The sequence below is a fragment of the Dendrobates tinctorius genome, unplaced genomic scaffold, assembly GCF_039654945.1.
Source record: "Dendrobates tinctorius isolate UK_male_01 unplaced genomic scaffold, ASM3965494v1 ptg000296l, whole genome shotgun sequence".
Taxonomy (NCBI): Eukaryota; Metazoa; Chordata; class Amphibia; order Anura; family Dendrobatidae; genus Dendrobates; species Dendrobates tinctorius.
Genome location: NW_027361963.1, coordinates 1,088,381 through 1,112,646, shown reverse-complemented (window position 1 = coordinate 1,112,646; position 24,266 = coordinate 1,088,381). Strand labels below are relative to the sequence as shown.

Genomic DNA, 24,266 nt, shown 5'->3' with positions numbered 1-24,266 from the left:
AGTTCTATGAAACTCAATGTTGGCAACATTTTAGAAATTGTTGTTTTGTTCAGTGAAATATTAATAAAAATCTTACCAATCAAAGGGGGTGTACTCATTTATGCTGAGCAATGTTTATTAAAATTTGTGAAACACAGAACATAATTACAGTTTCTTTCCTGCATTCCTTCTCTCCTGTTTTACAAGATATGATTTAAGTATGAAAGAATTCCACTATTCTGAACATGTTTCTATGTGTGACTTCTCTCATGGCTCACAAGACTTGATTTTTTTGTGAAGCATTTCTCACAGCGTGAACATGAATACGGCTTCTCTCTTGTGTGGATTCTCTGATGTCTAATAAGACTCCCTTTAACTGTGAAAGACTTCCCACATTGTGAACATGAATATGGCTTCTCTCCTGTGTGGATTTTCTGATGTTTAACAAGTTTTGATTTATCTGTAAAGCACTTTCCACATTGCAAACATGAAAAAGTTTTTTCTGCTGCGTGAATTCTTTCATGTTTAATAAGTTCTGATTTACTTCCAAAACATTTTCGACATATGGAGCATGAAAATGGCTTTTCCCCTGTGTGAATTCTCTGATGTCTGATTAGACTCTCTTTATCTGTAAAGCATTTCCCACATTCTGAACATGAATACGGCTTCTCTCCTGTGTGAGTTCTCTGATGTGTAATAAGACTCCATTTAACTAGGAAGAACTTCCCACATTCCAAACATGAAAATGTCTTTGTTCCTGTGTGAATTTTTTGATGTTTAATAAGATATCGTTTATCTGTAAAGCATTTCCCACATTCTGAACATGAATATGGTTTCTCTCCTGTGTGAATTTTCTGATGTCTAATAAGACTCACTTTATTTGTGAAGAACTTCCCGCATTCCAAACATGAAAATGACTTTTCTCCTGTGTGAATTTTCTGATGTTTAATAAGATTTCCTTTATCTGTAAAGCATTTCCCACATTCTGAACATGAATATGGCTTCTCTCCTGTGTGAATTTTCTGATGTCTAATAACACTCCCTTTATCTGTGAAGGACTTCCCGCATTCTGAACATGAAAATGGCTTTTCTCCTGTGTGAATTCTCTTATGTGTAGCAAGATATGATTTATATGAAAAACATTTCCCACATTCTGAACATGCATATGGCTTCTCTCCTGTATGAATTATCTGATGTTTAATAAGACTCCCTTTTTCTGTGAAGGCCTTCCCACAATGTGAACATGAAAATGGTTTTTCTCCTGTGTGAATTCTCTCATGTGTAGCAAGATATGATTTACATGAAAAACATTTCCCACATTCTGAACATGAATATGGCTTTTCTCCTGTGTGAAATCTCTGATGTTTAACAAATTTATTTTTATTTGTGAAGCATTTCCCACATTCTGAACAGGAGTATGGCTTCTCTCCATTGTGCTTCCTTTCTGCTAAAAATTCTGAGCTTAGAGAATATTGCTTGTCACACTGAAATCTTGTATCCACTTTGTCACCTGGAATTGTGGTAACAATGTGAGATTGCTCAGGAGAGGGTTCCTCATGATTAGGAGGATTATAAGAAAGTGAAGTGCTGTGAAGTCCAGGAGGTCCATGAAGGGTAATGAGGGTTTCTCCATTAGACTGCTTCCTGATATCTTTTTTACAAATTAGTGATAAACCGTTATTCTCACAAGGATTTCCTATAAGGAAGAAAGATAGAGTGGATGTGAATTTTTTTCTACAGCACAAAAGGGATTATATTTATTCTATAGCGCTCACAATGAAGACCCTCGTCAGTGAAAGACCTGTAATAAGGAAAACAACTACATGCCATAATATTAACACAATGACGGGTAAAGTGAATAAAACTTATAAACTGGTGACATTGGCACAAGTCAGGGGTGGCAGAGATTACACAGCAAATTGATAGGAAACCGGTCATCAGGAATTACCCCCCTAATGTACCACCAGTTCCATTTCACTCTCGTAGCAAGCTTTCTATCATGTCCTTAGTGTAGAAAAGTGTCCACGCGAATAAAAATAGGGATTTTTGTGTACTCACCATAAAATCCTTTTCTCCGAGCCATTCATTGGACAGTGGGTGTTATGCTGCTGCCACTAGGAGGACACTAAGCAAACCAGAAAAAGAGTTAACTCCTCCCCTGCAGTATACACCCCGTCGCTGGATGAGATATCTCCAGTTCCGTGAAAAAAGCAGTAGCTTAAACAGTCAACAATAAGGAACTATGTCAAAAACTAAGAATGCTACAAATAAGCCAGTAGGCTAAACAGGGCGGGTGCTGTGTCCCCCAATGAATGGCTGGGAGAAAAGGATTTTACAGTGAGTACACAAAAATCCCTATTTCTCCTTTGCCTCATTGGGGGACACAGAGACAGTGGGATGTCCTAAAGCAGTCCCTGGGTGGGGAGCATACATCTGCTAATACCCCATGTACCTCTGAGTTAAGACTGAGGTACTGCATCTGCAGAGGCCTGAGAATGAATTTGGTAATGTTTTGAAAAGGTATGCAGACTGGACCAAGTCGCAGCCTTGCAGACCTGTTCTGCCGAGGCCTGGTGCCGAATGGCCCAAGAAGCGCCCACTGACCGGGTAGAGTGCACCTTAATCCCTGCTGGGACAGGCGCATTCCTGACACGGTAGGATTCCTGAATAGCTGAGCGAATCCACCTGGCTAGCGTTGCTTTGGACGCAGCTAGGCCCTTCCTATGCCCCTCAGGAAGTATGAACAGGGCATCCGACTTGCGGAAGGGAGCCATCCGCGAGATGTACCGTCTCAGCGCCCTAACCACATCCAGAGTGTGGAGGGCCTTCTCAATGCGATGGACTTGCGCTGGACAAAAGGAAGGCAAAACAATTTCCTCGTTGAGATGGAAAGAAGAAACGACCTTGGGCAGGAAGGCCGGGGACGTCCTGAGAATTACCTTGTCCTTATGAAAATTCAGGAACGGAGAACGGCAGGACAGAGCTGCCAATTCCAAAACTCGTCTGATTGATGTAATTGCTACTAGAAAGACCACTTTCCAAGAGAGGATGGTCAATGACACGTCCTGCAGCAGTTCAAAAGGATCCTCTTGTAAGGCCCCAAGAACCAGGTTAAGGTCCCATGGTTCTAATGGCCTTCTATAAGGAGGTGTCACATGGGAGACTCCTTGAATAAACGTCTTGACCCGAGGTTTGGTGGCAATTCTTTGTTGGAAAAGCACTGACAAGGCCGAAATTTGGCCCTTGAGCGAGCTAAGCGCGAGGCCTAATTTTAATCCGGATTGAAGAAACTCCAATATGCCCGGAATGGAGAACACCAGAGGGGAACGACCATGATCCTTGCACCATGAAAAGAAGATTTTCCAGGTGAGTGACTTCAGGGTTAATTTTGCTACCAGAAGTGTTGGACATTATTTTTGTAGGGTTTTTTGCAGGTTGCAGACAGTGTCTTCCCTTTCCTTTCCTGTCTAGTTAGTTTGGGCCCCATCATTTGCTCAGCCTATTTTCCTGCCTGTGTTTGTGCCTTCATCTTGTTTCACCGTCAATACATGTGTGGGGGCTATCTATTCCTTTGGGGTCTGCTCTGGGGCAGTTAGTTTTTCCATTTGGCTTATGTAGTCCTCCGGCCATGACAAGGCGTCTAGGTTCATCGTAGGCACGCTCCACGGCTACTGCTAGTTGTGTGGTAGGATCAGGGATCTGCAATCTGCATAGTTACCAACCACTCTGGTTTTCTGTGGCTTAGCGTGTTTTGCTTTTTTCTCCTCGGTGACCCATTCATAACAGCGTCCGCTCCGATGGAGCATGGATCGCGCGATCAGGCAATGAACCGAGACACCTTGTTGTTTAGCCTGGAGGCCATGAGGTCCACATTTGGAGTCCCCCAACGAAGAAAGATCTGGTGAAAGACTTCCGGATGAAGAGACCACTCTCCTGAGGCAATGCCATGGCGACAGAGAAAATCTGCCGCCCAATTTTCTATGCCGGGGTGTGAATTGCTGAGATGGGTGAATGGTGGGTCTTGGCCCAATGGAGGATGTGACTCACTTCGTGCATGGCCATCCTGCTCTGGGTACCTCCCTGGTGGTTGATATACTCTACAGCCGTGGCGTTATCTGATTGGTTCCTGATGGGGTGACCTGCGAGGAGATGGTGGAAACTCCTTAGAGCAAATCTGATCGCTTGTATCTCCAAAATGTTGATGGGGAGATGTGATTCTCGGGTTGACCAATGACCCTGTGCCGTGTGGTGACGAAAGACCGCACCCCAGCCGAGAAGACTTGCGTCGGTGGTTACTACCAACCATCTTACTGGGAGAAAAGACCTCCCTTGATTCAGGGACGGAGATGGAACTGTGCAAACGGAACTGCTTCCATGGCAGCCACCATTTTCCCGAGAACTCTCATGCTGAAACGAATGGAGTGAGAAGCTGGACGGAAAAGAGTCCGCACTGCCTGTTGTAAGGCTTGCGTTTTTTCCGGAGGGAGAATGACCAACCCGCAGGAAGTGTCCAAGATCATTCCTAAAAAGGAAATTTGCTAAGCCGGTTTCGGGAAAGACTTTGCGAAGTTTATCTTCCACCCCAGGCGTGAAAGTGTATTTACTGTTATCTCCACAGATTCTTCGCAGGCTGAAAGGGACGGACCCTTGATGAGCAGGTCGTCCAGATACGGTAACACTACTACTCCCCAAGAGTGGAGAATGGCCATGACAGCCGCCATGACATTGGTAAAGACACTGGGGGCAGTGGTGAGTCCGAAGGGCAAGGCCACTACAAAGTCCGCTGCGTGAATTATCTGCCTGGCGACCGTGGTTGCTTCCGGAGGAAGATTGGTGCCCTGGAAGGAAGTAATCAAGACCTCTGCCCAAGCAGCCATTGCTATCGTGACCCAAATTGCCGCGAAAGATGGAAAAAGCGCTGCTCCTGAAGCTTCAAAAATTGAACGGGCAAGGTAGTCAATCTGACGATCGGAGGGGTTTCTGATCGAGGAACCCGCAGACATGGACAGAAGCATTTTTGAAGCCAGACGCGATACAGGCGGGTCCACCGGAGGGGACTGTAACCAATCTTTCATTAGGTCTGGATCAAAAGGGTATTTAGTCTGAGTAGACTTTTGCCCTGTGAACCGCTTATGCGGACGATCCCTATGTTGCTGGACAATTTCCTTAAGGTCCGGATGGCTGGTAAATAACCTGCGCACATGCTTGGTTTTCTTAAGTGAAATAGGATGTGCTGGAGTGGGAACATTATCCACATCCAACTTCAGAATCCTGTTAACTGATTCTATAAGAGAATCAAGCAACTCTTGATCAGTTGGGGGATTCTGAGGGGCAGACGTGTCAGAATCAAATTCAGAGTCGTGTGTTGTGAGTTCATTTTCCCCTTTACCACTGAGGCCCGATGAACTCCCTCTTCTAGTAAAGAAAGATAGTGAGCCTGATTATCAGGCATCTGGGTCTAATGATGATGATTGGCTGAGTGGAGTTTCTGACTGGATATAAGGCTGTCCACGCCCGTCTGCTCTGCGGGTGATTTCTCTGTGGATCCTTGGATACCAGTCTGAATTCCTGCTCTCCAAAAGCTAAGTTTTCTGCTCTTCCGTTTGCATTTGTACGTTGTTTTTGTTTTTGCTGGATTTCTGTCATTCCCTGCTGGGGTGATCTGAATTCCTTTAGCTCTGTCTTCAGAAAATACCTGCGTGCTGATATAGTTTTTGAAGCCTAGCTGCTTCAGGGCCTTTTTCCATATCAGCCTGTTGGCTTATGTCTTTTCAGGGTTTTTGCAGATTGCAGACAGCTCCTATCCTATCCTGTCCTATTTTAGTGAGTTTGGGCCCCATTGTTTGCTCAGCCTATCTTTCTATCTGTGTGTGTGTTTTTTCATCTTGCTTCACCGTCATTATATGTTGGGGGCTGCCTTTTACTTTGGGGTCTGCTCTGGGGCAGTTTAGTTTTCCTTTTCTGTCTTTAGGCTATTTAGTTTCTCTGGCTGTGATCGAGGGGTCTAGGGCACCGTAGGAACCCCCCACGGCTACTGCTAGTTGTGTTGTTAGGTTCAGGGGTCTGCAATCTGATAGTTGCCAACTTCTCCGGTTTTCTGGACTAAGGCTAGTTTCACACTTGCTTTTTTTTGCAGCGCGTTTTTCCCGCAAAAAAACGCATTGAAAAAACGCATACATAAGCATACAACTGCTGCGTTTTTTTCAAGCATTTTTATGAGCATGCATGAAAAAAACGCAGCGTTTTTATGCGTTTGTATGCGTTTTTAGCGCGTTTTTACCGCGTTTGCGTTTTTTTCCAACATTTTTAGGTGGCCCCTCACACTACCCAAACCATGACTTTACTAACCCTAACCCTGACCCTAACCCTAACCCTAACCCTGACCCTAACCCTGACCCTAACCCTTAACCAAATCATACTTAACCCTAACCCAAACCCTAAACCCTAACTAACCCTAACCCTGACCCTAACCCTAACCCTGACCCTAACCCTAACCCTAACCCTGACCCTAACCCTTAACAAAACCATACTTAACCCTAACCCTGACCCTAACCCTAACCCTAATCCTGACCCTAACCCTGACCCTAACCCTAACCCTAACCCTGACCCTAACCCTTAACAAAACCATACTTAACCCTAATCCTGACCCTAACCCTGACCCTAATCCTTAACAAAACCATACTTAACCCTAACCCTGACCCTAACCCTAACCCTAACCCTGACCCTAACCCTAACCCTAACCCTAACCCTGACCCTAACCCTTAACAAAACCATACTTAACCCTAATCCTGACCCTAACCCTGACCCTAATCCTTAACAAAACCATACTTAACCCTAACCCTGACCCTAACCCTAACCCTGACCCTAACCCTAACCCTGACCCTAACCCTAACCCTAACCCTGACCCTAACCCTTAACAAAACCATACTTAACCCTAATCCTGACCCTAACCCTGACCCTAACCCTTAACCAAACCATACTAAACCCTAACCCTGACCCAAAACCCAACCCTAACCCTGACCCTGACCCTAACCCTAAACCCCCTTAACTAACCCTAACTCTAACTCAAACCCCTAAATTCCATGGTTAAAAAAAAAAAACGCATATGCAAAAAAACGCTTACATGAGCATGCCAGTGCGCACATATGCGCATCCATAGGCTATAATGGCCATTTTTAGCGCAAAACGTGCGCATATGTGCGCATGCGCTTTTTTGCAGGGCCAAAAAATGCAACATGATGCGTCTGGAAAATCCAATCGCACACCCCAAAAAAACGCAGCGCATGAAAATCGCATACATGCGCTTACAAGCGCGCAGGTATGCGCACCCATGTTAAAGATAGGGGAAAAAACGCATGCGCAGGTTAGCGTTTTTTTCCAGCGCTAAAAAACGCAAATGTGAAACCAGCTTTAGCTGCTATTTTTGTGTCTGCCTCCTACGGTGACTCATTCATAACAGAATCACCCGCCGAACCGCAGATCCTAGGGTACTCAATAGCAGGAAAGAATTTTCCTCTATATCTCTGAGGCAGTAGGGGGATTTTTTTTTCTCTCAATGGAAATAAAGCAATTGTCTGATCGTGTGGAGCAGCTCGCTGAGGAAGTGCGGGGAATTTCCGCCTACCTTGCTCATTCTCATACTGCTGAACCAAAGATTCCCACACCTGATGTATTTTTTGGGGATCGGTCTAAATTTTTGAATTTCAAAAATAATTGTAAATTATTTTTTGCCTTGAAGCCTAACTCGTCGGGGAGCTCCGCGCAGCAGGTTAAAATTGTCATCTCTTTGCTGCGTGGCGATCCCCAGGATTGGGCGTTTTCTTTGAAACCTGATGATCCTATTCTGACTAGTGTGAACGCATTTTTTCAAGCCTTGGGGTTGTTGTATGACGAACCTAATGCCATTGATCAGGCTGAAAAGACCCTGCTGGCATTGAACCAGGGTCAAGATTCTGCAGTCGTACTGTCAAAAATTCTGAAAGTGGGCGGTACTTACTACCTGGCATGATAATGCCTTGGCTGCTCTCTTTCGGAAGGGTTTGTCAGAAGCCGTAAAAGATACTATGGTGGGATTTCCTGTTCCCTCTGGTCTTGACGATTCTATGTCATTAGCCATTCAGATTGATCGGCGTTTGCGCGAACGCAAAACTGCACGAGTGGTGTTGCCACTTGTTGAACGAGTGTCTGAGCCTATGCAATGTGATAGAGTTTTGTCCAGAGAGCAGCGTCAGGAGTTCAGAAGGCGTAATAAGTTGTGTTTTTTCTGTGGAGATGCCTCGCATATTATTTCTGTCTGTCCTAAACGAGAGAAACGCTTTGCACACACGTTTTCAGTTGGTGGTGTTCAACCTAAGTTTCTTCTGGCTATTACTCTGATCTGCTCCCTGTCCACATTTTCCGCCAAGGCTTTTGTGGATTCGGGAGCAGCTCTAAACCTAATGGACTTGAATTTTGCTAAACGTTGTGGATTTCCGATGACACCTCTGCAGACGCCTATTCCTTTGAGGGGGATTGATGCTACTCCTTTGGCAAAAAATAAACCTCAGTTTTGGACCCAGGTGGTAATGCGGGTCGCCCCAGACCATCAAGAAAATTGCAGATTTTTGGTGTTGCATAATCTGCATGATACCATTGTTCTGGGATTTCCCTGGTTGCAAATTCATAATCCAGTTTTGGATTGGAAATCTGTGTCTGTGGTGAGTTGGGGTTGTCGGTGTGCCTTTAGTGAGGCTCCGGTGTTTTCCACCTCTCCTCAGTCGCATGATGTTCCTGATTATTTGGCGGACTTTTATGATGTATTTAGTGAGAATGAGTCTGCGTCTCTGCCTCCTCATAGAAGTTATGACTGTGCAATTGAACTGAGCCCGGGGTGTAAATTCCCCAAGGGTCGGCTCTTCAATTTATCTGTACCCGAGCACGAGGCTATGCGATCCTATATTAAGGAGGCGTTGGAGAAGGGTCATATTAGACCATCCTCGTCACCCTTAGGTGCCGGTTTTCTTTTTGTAGCCAAAAAAGATGGATCATTAAGACCTTGTATTGATTATCGTGCCCTCAACAAAATTACTGTTAAATATCAGTATCCGTTACCCGATTTCGGATCTATTCTCTAGAGTTAAAGGTGCTTGTTGGTTTACCAAGCTTGACCTCAGGGGGGCGTATAATCTTATTCGCATTAAGCATGGGGATGAATGGAAGACGGCGTTTAATACTCCAGAGGGACATTTTGAGTACCTGGTGATACCTTTTGGGCTCACTAATGCCCCTTCTGTCTTCCAGTGCTTCATGAACGATATTTTCCGAGATTTTGTCGATAAATTTTTGATTATCTATCTGGATGATATTTTGATCTTCTCCAAGGATTGGGATTCTCATGTGGAACATATTCGGACTGTGTTCCGGATATTGAGGGAGAATTCCCTGTATGTCAAAGAATCTAAATGCCTTTTTGAAGTACAGAGGATTTCTTTTTTGGCATTTATTTTGTCTCCGTCAACTATTGAAATGGACCCGGCCAAGGTACAGGCCATTCACGATTGGGTTCAGCCCACTTCTTTGAAGGCCCTTCAGAAGTTTTTGGGTTTTGCTAATTTTTATCGGAAATTTATAGCAAAATTTTCTAGTATTGCCAAGCCATTGACTGATTTGACTAAGAAGGGTGCTGATGTGTTGAATTGGTCTCCAGAGGCTGTTTCTTCCTTTCAGGAGCTGAAGCGAAGATTCACCTCCGCCCCGGTTTTGCGGCAACCTGATGTCTCACTTCCGTTCCAGGTAGAGGTGGATGCTTCTGAGATTGGTGCAGGAGCCGTTTTGTCCCAAAAGGATCCTGTAACATCTAAAATGAATCCCTGTGCTTTCTTTTCCCGAAAGTTCTCTCCATCTGAACGTAACTATGATGTGGGGAATCGGGAACTGTTGGCCATGAAATGGGCATTTGAGGAGTGGAGACATTGGTTGGAGGGAGCTAAGCATCAAGTCGTGGTCCTCACTGACCACAAGAATTTGATTTACCTAGAGTCGGCTAAGCGCTTGAACCCTAGACAGGCTAGGTGGGCCTTGTTTTTTACACGTTTTGATTTTGTGGTTTCTTTTCTTCCTGGAACTAAGAATGTCAAGGCAGACGCCCTCTCTAGGAGCTTCTTTGCTGATTCTCCTGTGGTGACCAAACCTGCTACCATCTTAGGCGAAGGGGTAGTTCTTTCTGCCATCTCGCCCGATTTGAGACGTGCTCTGGAAGAGTTCCAGGAGGACAAACCTGAGCATTGTCCCAGTGGAAAGTTGTATGTTCCTGACCAGTGGAAGAGGAGAGTGATGTCTGAAGTTCATTGCTCTGCTTTGGCTGGTCATCCAGGTATTTTTGGTACTAGAGATTTGGTGAGTCAGTCTTTTTGGTGGCCCTCCTTGTCTCGTGATGTCAGGAATTTTGTGCAGTCCTGTGGGACTTGCTCCCGGTCTAAATCGTGTTCTCGCTCTAGTGGGTTGTTGATGCCTTTGCCTGTCCCCAAGAGGCCATGGACCCATATTTCAATGGATTTTATCTCTGATATGCCTGTCTCTCAGAGAATGACTGTTATTTGGGTGATTTGTGATAGATTCTCTAAGATGGTCCATCTTGTACCACTCCCTAAGTTGCCGTCTTCCTCTGAGTTGGTACCCCTGTTTTTGCAACAGGTGGTTCGCTTGCACGGGATTCCTGAGAACATTGTATCTGATAGAGGGGTTCAGTTTGTGTCTAGGTTTTGGAGAACTTTCTGTTCCAAGCTGTGAATTCAGTTGTCCTTCTCCTCTGCTTTTCACCCTCAAACCAATGGGCAGACAGAGAGAACAAACCCAGACCTTGGAGTCATATTTGAGATGTTTTATTTCCGCTGATCAGGATGATTGGGTTTCATTTTTGCCCTTGGCCGAATTTGCTTTAAATAATAGAGCTAGTTCTGCCACTTTGATGTCACCTTTTTTTTGTAACTTTGGGTTTCATGCTCGATTTTCTTCAGGGCAGGTGGAGCCCTCTGCCTGCCCAGGTGTTGACACTGTGGTGGAGAGAATGCATCAGATCTGGGACCAAGTGGTGGATAAGTTATCTCTCTCCCAGGAAAAGGCCCAGCGGTTTTCCAACCGACATAGGACCATTGGTCCCCAGTTTAAGGTTGGTGATATGGTGTGGTTATCATCAAAAAATATTGCTATGAAGGTGGCTTCTCCTAAGTTTAAGCCTAGATTTATTGGACCTTACAACATTTTGGAGATTATTAATCCAGTCTCTTTTCGTTTGGCTCTTCCTGTCACATTTAAAATCCATAATGTGTTCCATAAGTCTTTGTTGAAGAGGTTTGTTGAACCTGTTGTTCCTGGGGTGGCACCTCCAGACCCTGTATTGGTTGAAGGTAACATGGAATATAAGGTAGAGAAGGTACTGGATTCCCGCCTGGCTAGACAGAGACTCCAGTATTTGGTTAAATGGAAGGGTTATGGTCAGGAGGATAATTCCTGGGTCTCTGCCTCTGATATTCATGCCAAAAGATTGGTGCGTGCCTTTCATCGGGCTCACCCTGATCGCCCTGGTGGCGTGGTTGAGGGTTCGGTGACCCCTCCTCAAGGGGGAGGTACTGTTGTGAGTTCATTTTCCCCTTTACCACTGAGGCCCGATGAACTCCCTCTTCTAGTAAAGAAAGATAGTGAGCCTGATTATCAGGCATCTGGGTCTAATAATGATGATTGGCTGAGTGGAGTTTCTGACTGGATATAAGGCTGTCCACGCCCGTCTGCTCTGCGGGTGATTTCTCTGTGGATCCTTGGATACCAGTCTGAATTCCTGCTCTCCAAAAGCTAAGTTTTCTGCTCTTCCGTTTGCATTTGTACGTTGTTTTTGTTTTTGCTGGATTTCTGTCATTCCCTGCTGGGGTGATCTGAATTCCTTTAGCTCTGTCTTCAGAAAATACCTGCGTGCTGATAGTTTTTGAAGCCTAGCTGCTTCAGGGCCTTTTTCCATATCAGCCTGTTGGCTTATGTCTTTTCAGGGTTTTTGCAGATTGCAGACAGCTCCTATCCTATCCTGTCCTATTTTAGTGAGTTTGGGCTCCATTGTTTGCTCAGCCTATCTTTCTATCTGTGTGTGTGTTTTTTCATCTTGCTTCACCGTCATTTTATGTTGGGGGCTGCCTTTTACTTTGGGGTCTGCTCTGGGGCAGTTTAGTTTTCCTTTTCTGTCTTTAGGCTATTTAGTTTCTCCGGCTGTGATCGAGGGGTCTAGGGCACCGTAGGAACCCCCCACGGCTACTGCTAGTTGTGTTGTTAGGTTCAGGGGTCTGCAATCTGATAGTTGCCAACTTCTCCGGTTTTCTGGACTTAGCTGCTATTTTTGTGTCTGCCTCCTACGGTGACTCATTCATAACAGTCGTGCTCGCTGAGAACTCCAGGAGAGGGAGAGCGAGAGACAAGAGTCGCAGATGCAGAGGCGCGAGGATCATGGGTCCACTTTCTAGAGCCCCGACCATCCCTTGAATGAGTACAGCTCCTGCTGGTGGACGGTTCCCGTTCGACGCCAGAGTCTTCCTCGGGGGTAAGGACACCTTCTGGCTTAAAGGGCCCTCTCGGAGGTAGAATATAGCCTGGGTCAGAGACTCCACTGACCGTGACAGGGACGCAGCCCACTCAGGGGTACTAAACACAGGAGACCCGTCAGCAGCGGCGGCGAGGGGCGATTGAGCGCAGGCCGGGTCGCCGTCAGTGCATGACGGATTAGTCTGTGCACTAGGTAAGGCAGACTTGCAGGAGGTACACACGGTAAAAAGTGCAGTGTGCTTTTTCGCAGCCCGTTTCGCTTCCTTAGATTGAGACATAGCGCTCCAGAAAGGGTTAACGGCAGAGTCTGCTGCAGGGAACGTGCCGGAAAGGGGTTAAGCTTTAATCTGAGGGCAGATGCAGCTTACCCAGCCCTATGCTGTGTCCCCCGGGAGGAATGGCGGTGGCCCTGTGGTGTCACCAGGTATCCGGCAGAATACTCGCCTCACAGCTCGTATCCAGAGCAGGCTGAGGTAAAAGGATATGGCCCCCGAGACTAGGATTGCGCGTCTCATCAGGATGAGAGGCGCCAAGGTGAGGGGGCGGCACCAATAGCGCGGGCAGCGCTATTCAAATTGCGGCCTAGTAGGCTGGAAAAGCCGGGGGCTAAATTTTTGAGCCTACCCGAGGTAGGCGCCGGTGGACGGGCCGGGGCGGCGCTATTTAAATTGCGGCCTAGCAGGCCGGAAAGCTGGGGATTAAATTTTTCGGGCTACCCGCGGTAGCGCCGAGGGAGGGTGGGGAGCGATGGGGGGGGTGGTGCACCGCCGCTGATGCTACTTCAGTGCTTCTCCCGGGGGACAGGACCCGACCCCATACCTCTACTCCAGTGCCCAGTGCTGTACGGCCATCCATGCAGGCTCTCATCCTCCAGGGCTGATGTAGCGGAGCTGGAGGAGTTCTTAAAGGGGCTATGCTCAATCGATCCTCCCTATGATAGGGGGATGGAGAGCTATGGGGCTGATTCAGGGCCTACGTAAGCGCTGTCCAGTCTTCTCCGTTATGTGCGCCTGCCCTCATATTCGTGGATTACTGGACTCCGGACGCAAGCATCATCGCCAATGTTAGAGGAATCTGCCCCAAATGTCGCAGGAAAGTGTACGTGAAGGGTTACTCCACGTGCTTGCCTGTTGTTGGTTCGGGGGAGAGCGGGCCGTAGAAAGGAACCATCGCCCCCTTCACTCCGTTAATTAAAAAATAAAAATTTACAGAAAATTTCAAAAATAAAATAAAAACGGTGGGGTCTGAAACCAGACCCAAGTGCCTCCTACAGACACTAAGCATGAGCTGGAGATATCTCATTCAGCGACGGGGAGGAGTTAACTCTTTCTGGTTTGCTTAGTGTCCTCCTAGTGGCAAGCAGCATAACACCCACTGTCTCTGTGTCCCCCAATGAGGCGTAGGAGAAATTGAGCTTTAACATTTCAGTATCGTATGCAAATAATAATGACTAATCACAAAAGTGGCCCTACATCCAGGAGCAGTCCAGCTACAGCTGTTATGGATATGATAATATGAAGATATACAAATCATGGATGCCTATATGCAAAATGCATGCTTTGCTGAATATATATTAAATCATTTGTTTTTATGTGCTCTGAATCATTCCTGTCACCAAGTTACTTAAAATCCTTCAACTGGACTCCGAGATGATTGTATAATCCACTGAGCTTACCAAGAGTAAAGCTGGAGTCACACATAGCGACTTACCAGCGATACCGACACCGATATCAAGGTGTCAGGATCGCTGGTGAGCTGTCACACAGACAGCTTCACCAGCGATCAGCACAGCGATGCCGAGTGACCGGCATCGCTTGCCATCGCTGTAAAAAATAGAATTAAAATAAAAAATATAGTTATTCTCACCTTCCGACGTCCCGTTCAGCCATCCGGCCTCTCTCCACGCTCCGGTCCCAGTGATCCTTTGCGAGAATGACCGCGAGACATCACGGTCTCGCGGGAGCGCGAAGTCTCGCGGTCATTCGTACAAAGGATCACTGGGACCGGAGCGTGGAGAGAGGCCGGATGGCTGCGCAGGACGTCGGAAGGTGAGAATAACTATATTTTTTATTTTAATTCTATTTTTTACAGCTGATCGCTGGTCTCCCGCCTGTCACACGCAGCGATGCGTGCCGGCCAGTGGGAGACCAGCGACCAAAAAAATGTCCAGAGGTTTCTTGCAGCGATCAGCGATACCGGCAGGGGGGCCGCTCGCTGATCGCTGTCACACACAGCGATCTCGCTGGTGAGATCGCTGTTACGTCACAAAAGTTGTGACTCAGCAGCGATCTCGCTAGCGAGATTGCTATGTGTGACTCCAGCTTAAATGCTAAAGATTCTTTTAGTAGGAAAAATCACTTTTAGTATCCCTTATATAAACCGAAAGATCAATATGCTGCGTGCAAGACAGATATCAGCTCGACCTAATTGATTAATTGTTAGAGTAATGATCCTTATAGCAATAAAGATAAAGACATGTGACATGTGGGCGACAGGAATCAGCAATGACTAGCAATAATTATGAGATAAGACAATAAGGTAATGTATGGGGGAAAACACTTAATTTCTCTCTATAAATACCGTGCATCTCAATCTGTAAATCAGAATTCATTTTAGACTCTTTGTCCAGTGATCCAGGACCTGGAGGAAGACACATATAGTGTCGAAACATGTCGTCCAAAAGGGATTGACCATTTGCAAAAATGTTACTGAAGAAACATGGAACCTTTTTAATGGAAAAATAAAAGTTACATTTTACCCTACCATTGGACTAATCGCTGGAGAAACCATACTATTTCCTTTACATGCAAGGATTTATCCCAATCCGTTTTCCGTGCGAACTGCTACCACAAGCTGGACTTATTCAAGGTTTTCTTCAAAGCGGTGAGCTGGCTGTGCCAAAAAAATTTTTTTCATTTTAATTGTAAATGTATATACAAAACAATAATAATAATAATTAAAAAATCAATATTTTTTCTATCAATAAATAAATATTTGAATGAATAAAAAAATCTAAACAATAAAAGGACACATATTTGGTATCGCCGCGTCCGTAACCACCCGACCTATAAAACTGTCCCACTAGTTAACCCCTTTAGTGAACACCATAAAAAAAGGCAAAAAACAATGCTTTATCATCATACCGCCAAACAAAAAGTGGAATAACGCGATCAAAAAGACGGATATAAATAACCATGGTACCGCTGAAAACGTCATCTTATCCCGCAAAAAAACAGCTGCCACACAGCTCCATCAGCGAAAAAATAAAAAAGTTATAGCTCACAGAATAAAGTGTTGCAAAAACAATTATTTTTTTCTATAAAATAGTTTTTATTCTATAAAAGCTCCAAAACATAAAAAAAATAAATGAGGTATCGCTGTAATCGTACTGACCCAAAGAATAAAACCGCTTTATCAATTTTACCACACGCGAAACGGTGTAAACGCCCCTACCCCCAAAAGAAATTCATGAATTGCTGGTTTTTGTTCATTCTGTGTCCCAAAAATTGGAATAAAAAGTGATCAAAAAATGTCACATGCCCGAAAATGGTACCAATAAAAGCAGCTCGTCCTGCAAAAAATAAGGCCTCACATGACTTTGTGGGTCAAAATACGGAAAAATTATAGCTCTCAAAATGTGGTGATGCAAAAACTATTTTTTGCAATAAAATGCGTCATTTATAGTGTGACAGCTGTCAAACATAAAAACCCGCTATAATGTCTCTTTCACATGTCCTGATATTTCCGGTACTGGAGATGTCAGTGGCCGTGTGTGTAATACTTGCGGCATATGTGTGGCATGCTTGTGCCGCAGCAGTACTACACGGATGGGCACCAGGGAAGAAGCATTACAGTAAGCGCTGTTCCCCGGTGCCGGGCGCTGAACATGGCTCTCATCATTCTCCCCTGCTCTGCTCGCGATCGGCATAAGCAGGGGAGAATGATGAGTTACATTTAGCCCCTTAACGACCGCCGATACGCCTTTCAACGGTGTCAAATAAGGGTACTTAAACCACAGCGCCGCTTTTCAACGGTGCTGAATTCTAAGGTTATAGAGCCCCACCCAGCGTCGAAGAACATGATTCGGGTCAGTTTTTACCGACCACGGTGTTGCGATCACCGTTATTAACGGTATAACTGCGACTGCAAAAAAAGTCAGATTTTCCATTTAATTTCTTGCTCCTCTGATTTGATCGCACATAAGAGGAGAGAGAAATAGGGTACCCGATCACCCCCCCGGTACCTCTGTTGTCCCTGCAGTTCCCCCCTGAAGTCCCCCGGGCCGGCGGCTTCTTCTTCTGGGAGAATATGTCGGGCGCATGCGCAGTGCGCTCTCCAAGATCTGCCGGCCGGCACCCAGCAACAATAGATTTTTTTTCCCAATGGTTAATTTTGTTCACTATGATAGACCTTATCACAGTGATCAAAATAGAAAAAACAGTAAATTAAACCCCCCTTTATCACCTCCTTACTTAGGGAAAAATAATAAAATAATTTTTTTTATTCATTTCCATTCTCCCCTTAGGGTTAGAGTTGGGCTAAAGTTAGGGTTGGGGCTAAAGTTATTGTTAGCATTGGAGCTAAAGTTAGGGTTGGGGCTAGAGGGGGTTAGGGTTTGGATTACAGTTATGGTTGGGATTAGGGTTAGAGTTGGGATTAGGGTTAGGGGTGTGTTGGGGTTAGGGTTGGAGTTAGAATTGGGGGTTTTCCACTGTTTAGTCACATTAGGGGCTCTCCAAACGTGACATGCATCTGATCTCAATTCCAGCCAATTCTGCGTTGAAAAAGTCAAACGGTGCTCCTTTCCTTCTGAGCTCTGCCATGCGCCCAAACAGTGGTTTGCCTCCACATATGGGGTATCAACATACACAGGACCAGGGCCGCCATCAGGGCATGACAGCCCTTACAAGTGGATGGGGCCCGGTGATTAGACTACATTTTGTTCAGGCTTCTCCGCTTTTCCAGCAGTGCCGCTTAGTAAATCATGACCCAGCGCGCAGCGCCTGCCGGGCCCCTCCCCCAGATGCACCATGGTCCAGCGCCGCCCCCTCATGTGACATCACAAGCTGCTCTGCTCCACTTCCTCATTCCGGAGCAGAGCGGTGTGCGCGAGCCACAAGACTGGTAGCGGTGGGAGAAGACGGACGGCAGCGGGACAGCGAGGCACAGACAGCAGGCAGAGTCACGAGGCGGCATCGAGCGAGAAGGGTAAGGTAAGTAGTCTTTGTCTTATCTGTCTCTCTCTTGCTCTCTCTCTCCGTGGCAGCCGTGCTGATGATGGGGTAGCAAGGGGGCTGATGATGAGGTGAGCCAGGGGGCTGATGATGGGGTGAGCCAGGGTCAAGGGGAACAAATCTCCAGCGTCCATGATTAGTAGGCCCATTGTTGACTGTCTCCATGATGGAGACAGATGGGGCAGGATGGGGAGATCATATGGGGCAGAATGCATACTCATGAGGGTGGGATGGCTGAAGCCAGGAATGAGACACATTGGAGCCAGGATGGGGGATATTTTTACAATAGGGGCTAATTAAGGGATATTATTACTGCAGTGATGTATTTATTTTATTTTTTGAGCATACTGTTTTAAATGGGGGGCGGTCCTGTTACTGTGCAGAGGGACACTATGTCGCCTTTTTTTCTTCATGTGGTGTAATGTAGAAGTAATGTGCTCTGCAAGTGGAGCTCTAGATAACGGTGTTATTTCCTGCAGAGATGAGCCCTGGCTGGAAGACGTGATGGCGGTCTATGCTGGATGAAAGATGAAAAGCAAAGATGAAACACGTCCCTGGAGGGTCAGTGTGTTACCTGTACACTGACACTATACACTGTATACTATATACAGAGGTCCTGTGTGTAATGTCAGCAGTGATCACTGCATTACCTATACATTATATACAGAGCTCCTGTGTATAATGTCATTGATCACTGTATTACCTGTACACAGACACTGCATACTAAGTACAGATCCCCTGTGTATAATGGCACTTATGGTGATAGTATTGTGTTTTTTTTAATTACTGATCAGTATTGTAGTATTCATTCACTATGTGGTGGTAATATGTAGTCTGGACATGGTGTTGCGGTATTTGTCCCTTGTATGTGGTATAATTTGGTCACTTTGTGGTGGTAATATGTGGTCTGGTCATGGTACAGTGGTTTTTGTTCCTTGTATGTAATATTATTCGGTCACTGTGGTGGTAATATGTGGTCTGGACATGGTGTGGCGGTATTTGTTCCTTGTATGCGATATTATTGGTCATTTTAAAAATTGAAAAATTAATAAAAATATACCTAAATTGTATTGCATGTTTTAACAAATATTTAATAGGATAGAGTAGAGTAGAGCTCGGTCAAAAGTGTCTACCGTGTTATGGTGGCGGCTTAAAAAATCTTTTGGCCAAAACAAAAGCTGCCGGCTATATGTTTAATCTGGTGATGGGTATTGTTAATGTGTGATTGGTGAGAAGTGGAGTTTTTCGAAGAGAGAGTGATGGGACTGTGGATAGTTTGAAGGGTGGAGGCGGGGCCTGGGCGGAGTCTCAAGGGGGCCTCGAAAATTTTGCCAGTATGGGGCCCCGAAATTCCTAGTGGCAGCCCTGCTCAGGACAAATTGCACAACAATGTTTGGGCTACTATTTCCCATGTGGCCTTTGATGTGCTGTATGTAGGAGCATTACATAGGGCCCTTGATGTGCTGCAGGGAGGAGCATTACATGGAGCCAGTGATGTGCTGTACAGAGGAGCATTACGCGGGGCCTGTGATGTGCTGTACGGAGGAGCAATACATGGGGCCCGTGATGTGCTGTATGGAGTGGCATTATATATGCGGCCCATGATATACTGTATTGGGGAACATTATATGCGGCCCATGATGAACTGTATGAATGAGCATTATATGGAGCCCATAATACTGTAGGGAGGACTATGTGGTTGCCCCTAATACTGTATGGAGGACTAGGAGGTGCCAATAATTCTGCATGGAGGACTATGTGTTGCCCATATATTGTATTATACCTGTATTTTTTATCTGTGCACCAGGAATCCGTGGCATGTGTTAAATGGGCCCACTGATACTCTTTTGCCTGAGACCCACGAAAACCTGGAGCCGACCCTGGCAACAACGTGCATTAAGATGACTGCCGGCTGCAGCTGTGACAGGGCGCTCAGTTTTGTGACAGGCCATGTCTCGACGTCACATAGCAGTTTCGTTAAATGACTCCTGCAGCCTTTGATAGGCCAGCGGCCTTTCAGTGTTACTGCTATGTGACATCAGCACGTGGCCTGTCACAGAGCAGAGCACCCTGTCACAGCTGCGGTCGGCAGCTATTTTACCGACCAAGCTGAATATGAAGCCACAAGAGGACGCCGGGGAGCCCAAGAAGGTGAGGAGAATTCCCCCCTCCCCCTATGATTGAGCAAGGTAGTGGCCATAGGGATGGATATAGGGGCTCAGGGAGGTGACATTATTAAAGTGGACATAGGGGCCTAGGATGGAGACATTATTACTGGAAGGGTGTGTGCACACGCTGCGGATTTTGCTGCGGTGTACAGTACCATTATTCCCTATGGGAATCAAAAACCGCAATACAGACGGTGCGGAATTTTCCGCGCGGATTATCTGCGGTTTTCAATCCGCAGAAAGAATTGACATGTCAATTCTTTCTGCGGATTCTCCTGCGGATTGTCATCTCCTCCATTTGAGGAGATGAAAAACCGCAGGGCAAAACCGCAGAGCAATCCGCAGGTAAAACCGCAGGTATTTTGACCTGCGGTTTCACCTGCGGATTTTACAAAATCCGTGCGGATGAATCCGCACCTAATCCGCAGCGTGTGCACACAGCCGAAGGGGCCCAGGATGAGGACCCCATTACAGTGGACATTGGGGTCCAGAATGGGGACATTAAATAAAGGGCCCAGGATCTGGCATCTTATTAAATAAAGGGGTGACAATTACTGTATTGGGGTCAGGATGAGGAACATACATTATTGGTTTATGGTGGCAAGTGGGGACATAATTACTGTAGGAGCCAATCATGGGGACATTATTACTGCTGTAATTTAATTTACTTATGAGGTTACTGTCTTCCATGGGAGAGAACAAAAGGGGGTCCTGGTACTGTACAGGGCGGCACTATGTCTTTTTTTTTCTTCATCTGACATAGTGTAGAAGTCGGGGAAAATAGTGGGGAATGTGCTCTAGAAGTGATTACTATAGATAACTGTGTTATTTCCTGCAGAGACGAGTCCTTGCTGGATCAAGTGTTGATGGTCTGCACTGAATGAAGATGAAAGATTTCCAACTACAGACGTCACAGGTGAGTCAGTGTGTTACTTGTACACTGACACTATACACTGTATGCTATATACAGAGGTCCTGTGTATAATGTCACTGGTGATCACTGTATTACCTGTACACTGACACTATATACAAAGCCCCTGTGTATAATGTTACCGGTGATCACTGTATTACCTGTACACTATACACTATATACAAAGCCCCTGTGTATAATGTTACCGGTGATCACTGTATTACCTGTACACTATACACTGTATACAGAGCTCCTGTGTATAATGTCACCGGTGATCACTGTATTACCCGTACACTATACACTGTATACAGAGCTCCTGTGTATAATGTCACCGGTGATCACTGTATTACGTGTACACTGACACTATATACAGAGCTCCTGTGTATAATGTTACTGGTGATCACTGTATTACCTGTACACTGACACTATATACAGAGCTCCTGTGTATAATGTTACCGGTGATCACTGTATTACCTGTACACTGACACTACAGTATATACAGAGCTCCTGTGTATAATGTCACTGGTGATCACTGTATTACCTGTACACTATATACAGAGCTCCTGTGTATAATACCACTGGTGATCACTGTATTAGCTGTACACTGTACACTATATACAGAGCTCCTGTATATAATGGCACTGGTGATCACTGTATTACCTGTGCACTATATACAGAGCTGTGTATAATGTCACCAGTGATCACTGTATTACCTGTACACTGCCACTATATACAGAGATCCTGTGTATAATGTCACTGGTGATCACTGTATTACCTGTACACTGACACTATATACAGAGCTCCTGTATATAATGGCAGTGGTGGTCACTATATTACCTGTACACTTATACGATATAGAGCTCCTGTGTATAATGTCACTGGTCATCACTGTATTACCTGTACACTGACACTATATACTGAGCTCCTGTGTATAATGTCACTTGTGATTACTGTATTACCTGCACACTGACACTATATACAGACCTCCTGTGTATAACGCCACTGGTGATCACTGTATTACCTGTACACTTACACCATATACAGAGCTCCTGTGTATAATGTCACTGGTCATCACTGTATTACCTGTACACTGACACTATATACAGAGCTCCTGTGTATAATGTCACTGGTGATTACTGTATTACCTGTACACTGACACTATATACAGAGCTCCTGTGTATAATGTCACTTGTGATTACTGTATTACCTGCACACTGACACTATATGCAGAGCTCCTGTGTATAATGTCACTGGTGATCACTGTATTACCTGTACACTTACACTATATACAGAGCTCCTGTGTATAATGTCACTGGTCATCACTGTATTACCTGTACACTGACACTATATACAGAGCTCCTGTGTATAATGTCACTGGTGATTACTGTATTACCTGTACACTGACACTATATACAGAGGTCCTGTGTATAATATCACTGGTGATTACTGTATTACCTTTACACTATACACTATATACAGAGCACCTGTGTATAATGTCACCGGTGATCACTGTATTACCTGTACACTGACACTTTATACAGAGCTCCTGTGTATAATGTCACTGGTGATTACTGTATTACCTGCACACTGACACTATATACAGAGCTCCTGTGTATAACGCCACTGGTGATCACTGTATTACCTGTACACTGACACTATATACAGAGTTCCTGTATATATTGTCACTGGTGATTACTCCATTACCTGTACACTGACACTATATACAGAGCTCCTGTGTATAATGTCACTGGTGATTACTGTATTACCTGTACACTGACACTATATACAGAGGTCCTGTGTATAATATCACTGGTGATTACTGTATTACCTTTACACTATACACTATATACAGAGCACCTGTGTATAATGTCACCGGTGATCACTGTATTACCTGTACACTGACACTTTATACAGAGCTCCTGTGTATAATGTCACTGGTGATTACTGTATTACCTGCACACTGACACTATATACAGAGCTCCTGTGTATAACGCCACTGGTGATCACTGTATTACCTGTACACTGACACTATATACAGAGTTCCTGTATATATTGTCACTGGTGACAATATACACTGTACACTGACACTATATACAGAGTTCCTGTGTATAATGTCACTGGTGATTACTCTATTACCTGTACACTGACACTATATACAGAGCCACTGTGTATAATGTCACCAGTGGTAATATTAGTGTTATTAGTATTGTGGTTTTTAATAACGATCAGTATTGTAGTACTCTCCCTATATGGTTGTAATATATGATCTGGTCATGATTTGATGGTATTTCACTTGTATGTGGTAGTATTTGGTCACTATGTGGTCTGGTCATGATGTGAATGTATTAACCACCTGTATGTGGTATTATTCAGTCACTATGTGGTGGCAATATGTGGTCTGGTTGTGGTGTGGCAGTATTTGTCTATTGTATGTGGTATTATTTGGTCACTATGTGGTCCGGTCATGGTGTGGCGGTATTTGTCCCCTGTAGGTGATATTATTTGGTCACTATGTGGTGGTAATATGGGGTCTGGTCATGGTGTGGCGGTATTTGTTCCTTTATATGTGGTATCATTGGTCTTGGCATATGGGATTGTGTTGTGTATGACGGTCATTTGTTCTCTCTGATATTAATAAGAAGAAGATTCTTGATTTCCAATAGAGATTAAATACTTGGATGTTTAAACCCTCCCTGCCCTGTGACTATTACACAGTAGGACTGTGCAGGAAATGTGAGAAGTCAGATGTGTCTTTGTTGTAATCCCTGCAGATGAGTCCTGTTTGGAGAAGTTATCATGTCGGTCTGGGCCAGATGGAAAAGATGGGAAAAGTGAACGACTTCATCAGAAAGAATGTCAGCTGTAGGTCACCATCTATAACTGTACTGTGATCTTTTACACTCATGGTCAAAATTGTTGGTACCCCTCATTTAATGACAGAAAAACCCACAATGGTGACAGAAATAACTTGCATCTGACAAAAGTAATATACATCAAAAATCTATGAAAATGAACAAATGAAAGTCAGACATTGCTTTTCCACCATGCTTCCACAGAATTTAAAAAAAAATAAAACTCATGAAAGAGGCCTGGACAGAAATGATGGTTCCTTAACTTAATATTTTGTTACACGACTTTTTTAGGCAATCACTGCAATCAAACGATTCCTGTACCTGTCAGTGAGACTTCTGCACCTCTTGACAGGTATTTTGGCCCACTCCTCAAGAGTAAACTGCTACAGTTGTCTCGTGTTTGAAGGTTGCCTTTTCCAGACGGCATGCTTCAGCTCTTTCCAAAGATGCTCAATAGGATTTAGGCTCATAGAAGGTCACTTCAGAATAGTCCAATGTTTTCCTCTTAGCCATTCTTGGGTGTTTTTAACTGTGTGTTTTGGGTTATTATTCTGTTGCAAGA

General features: G+C 45.0%; 1 protein-coding gene across 1 annotated transcript in view; it reads right to left on the bottom strand.

Moving 5' to 3' along the window:
- Window positions 1–215: 215 nt before the first annotated feature.
- The window catches only part of LOC141073060 (uncharacterized), a 206,809-nt gene continuing 182,758 nt past the window's right edge, over window positions 216–24,266 (bottom strand). Inside the window, exons 11-12 of the mRNA XM_073560377.1 lie at window positions 524–1,423; window positions 216–439 (exon numbers count right to left, since the gene is read on the bottom strand). Of these exons, the coding sequence (XP_073416478.1) occupies window positions 231–439; window positions 524–1,423 (1,109 nt within the window). The 3' untranslated portion in view covers window positions 216–230. The remainder of the gene's footprint in view (window positions 440–523; window positions 1,424–24,266) is intronic.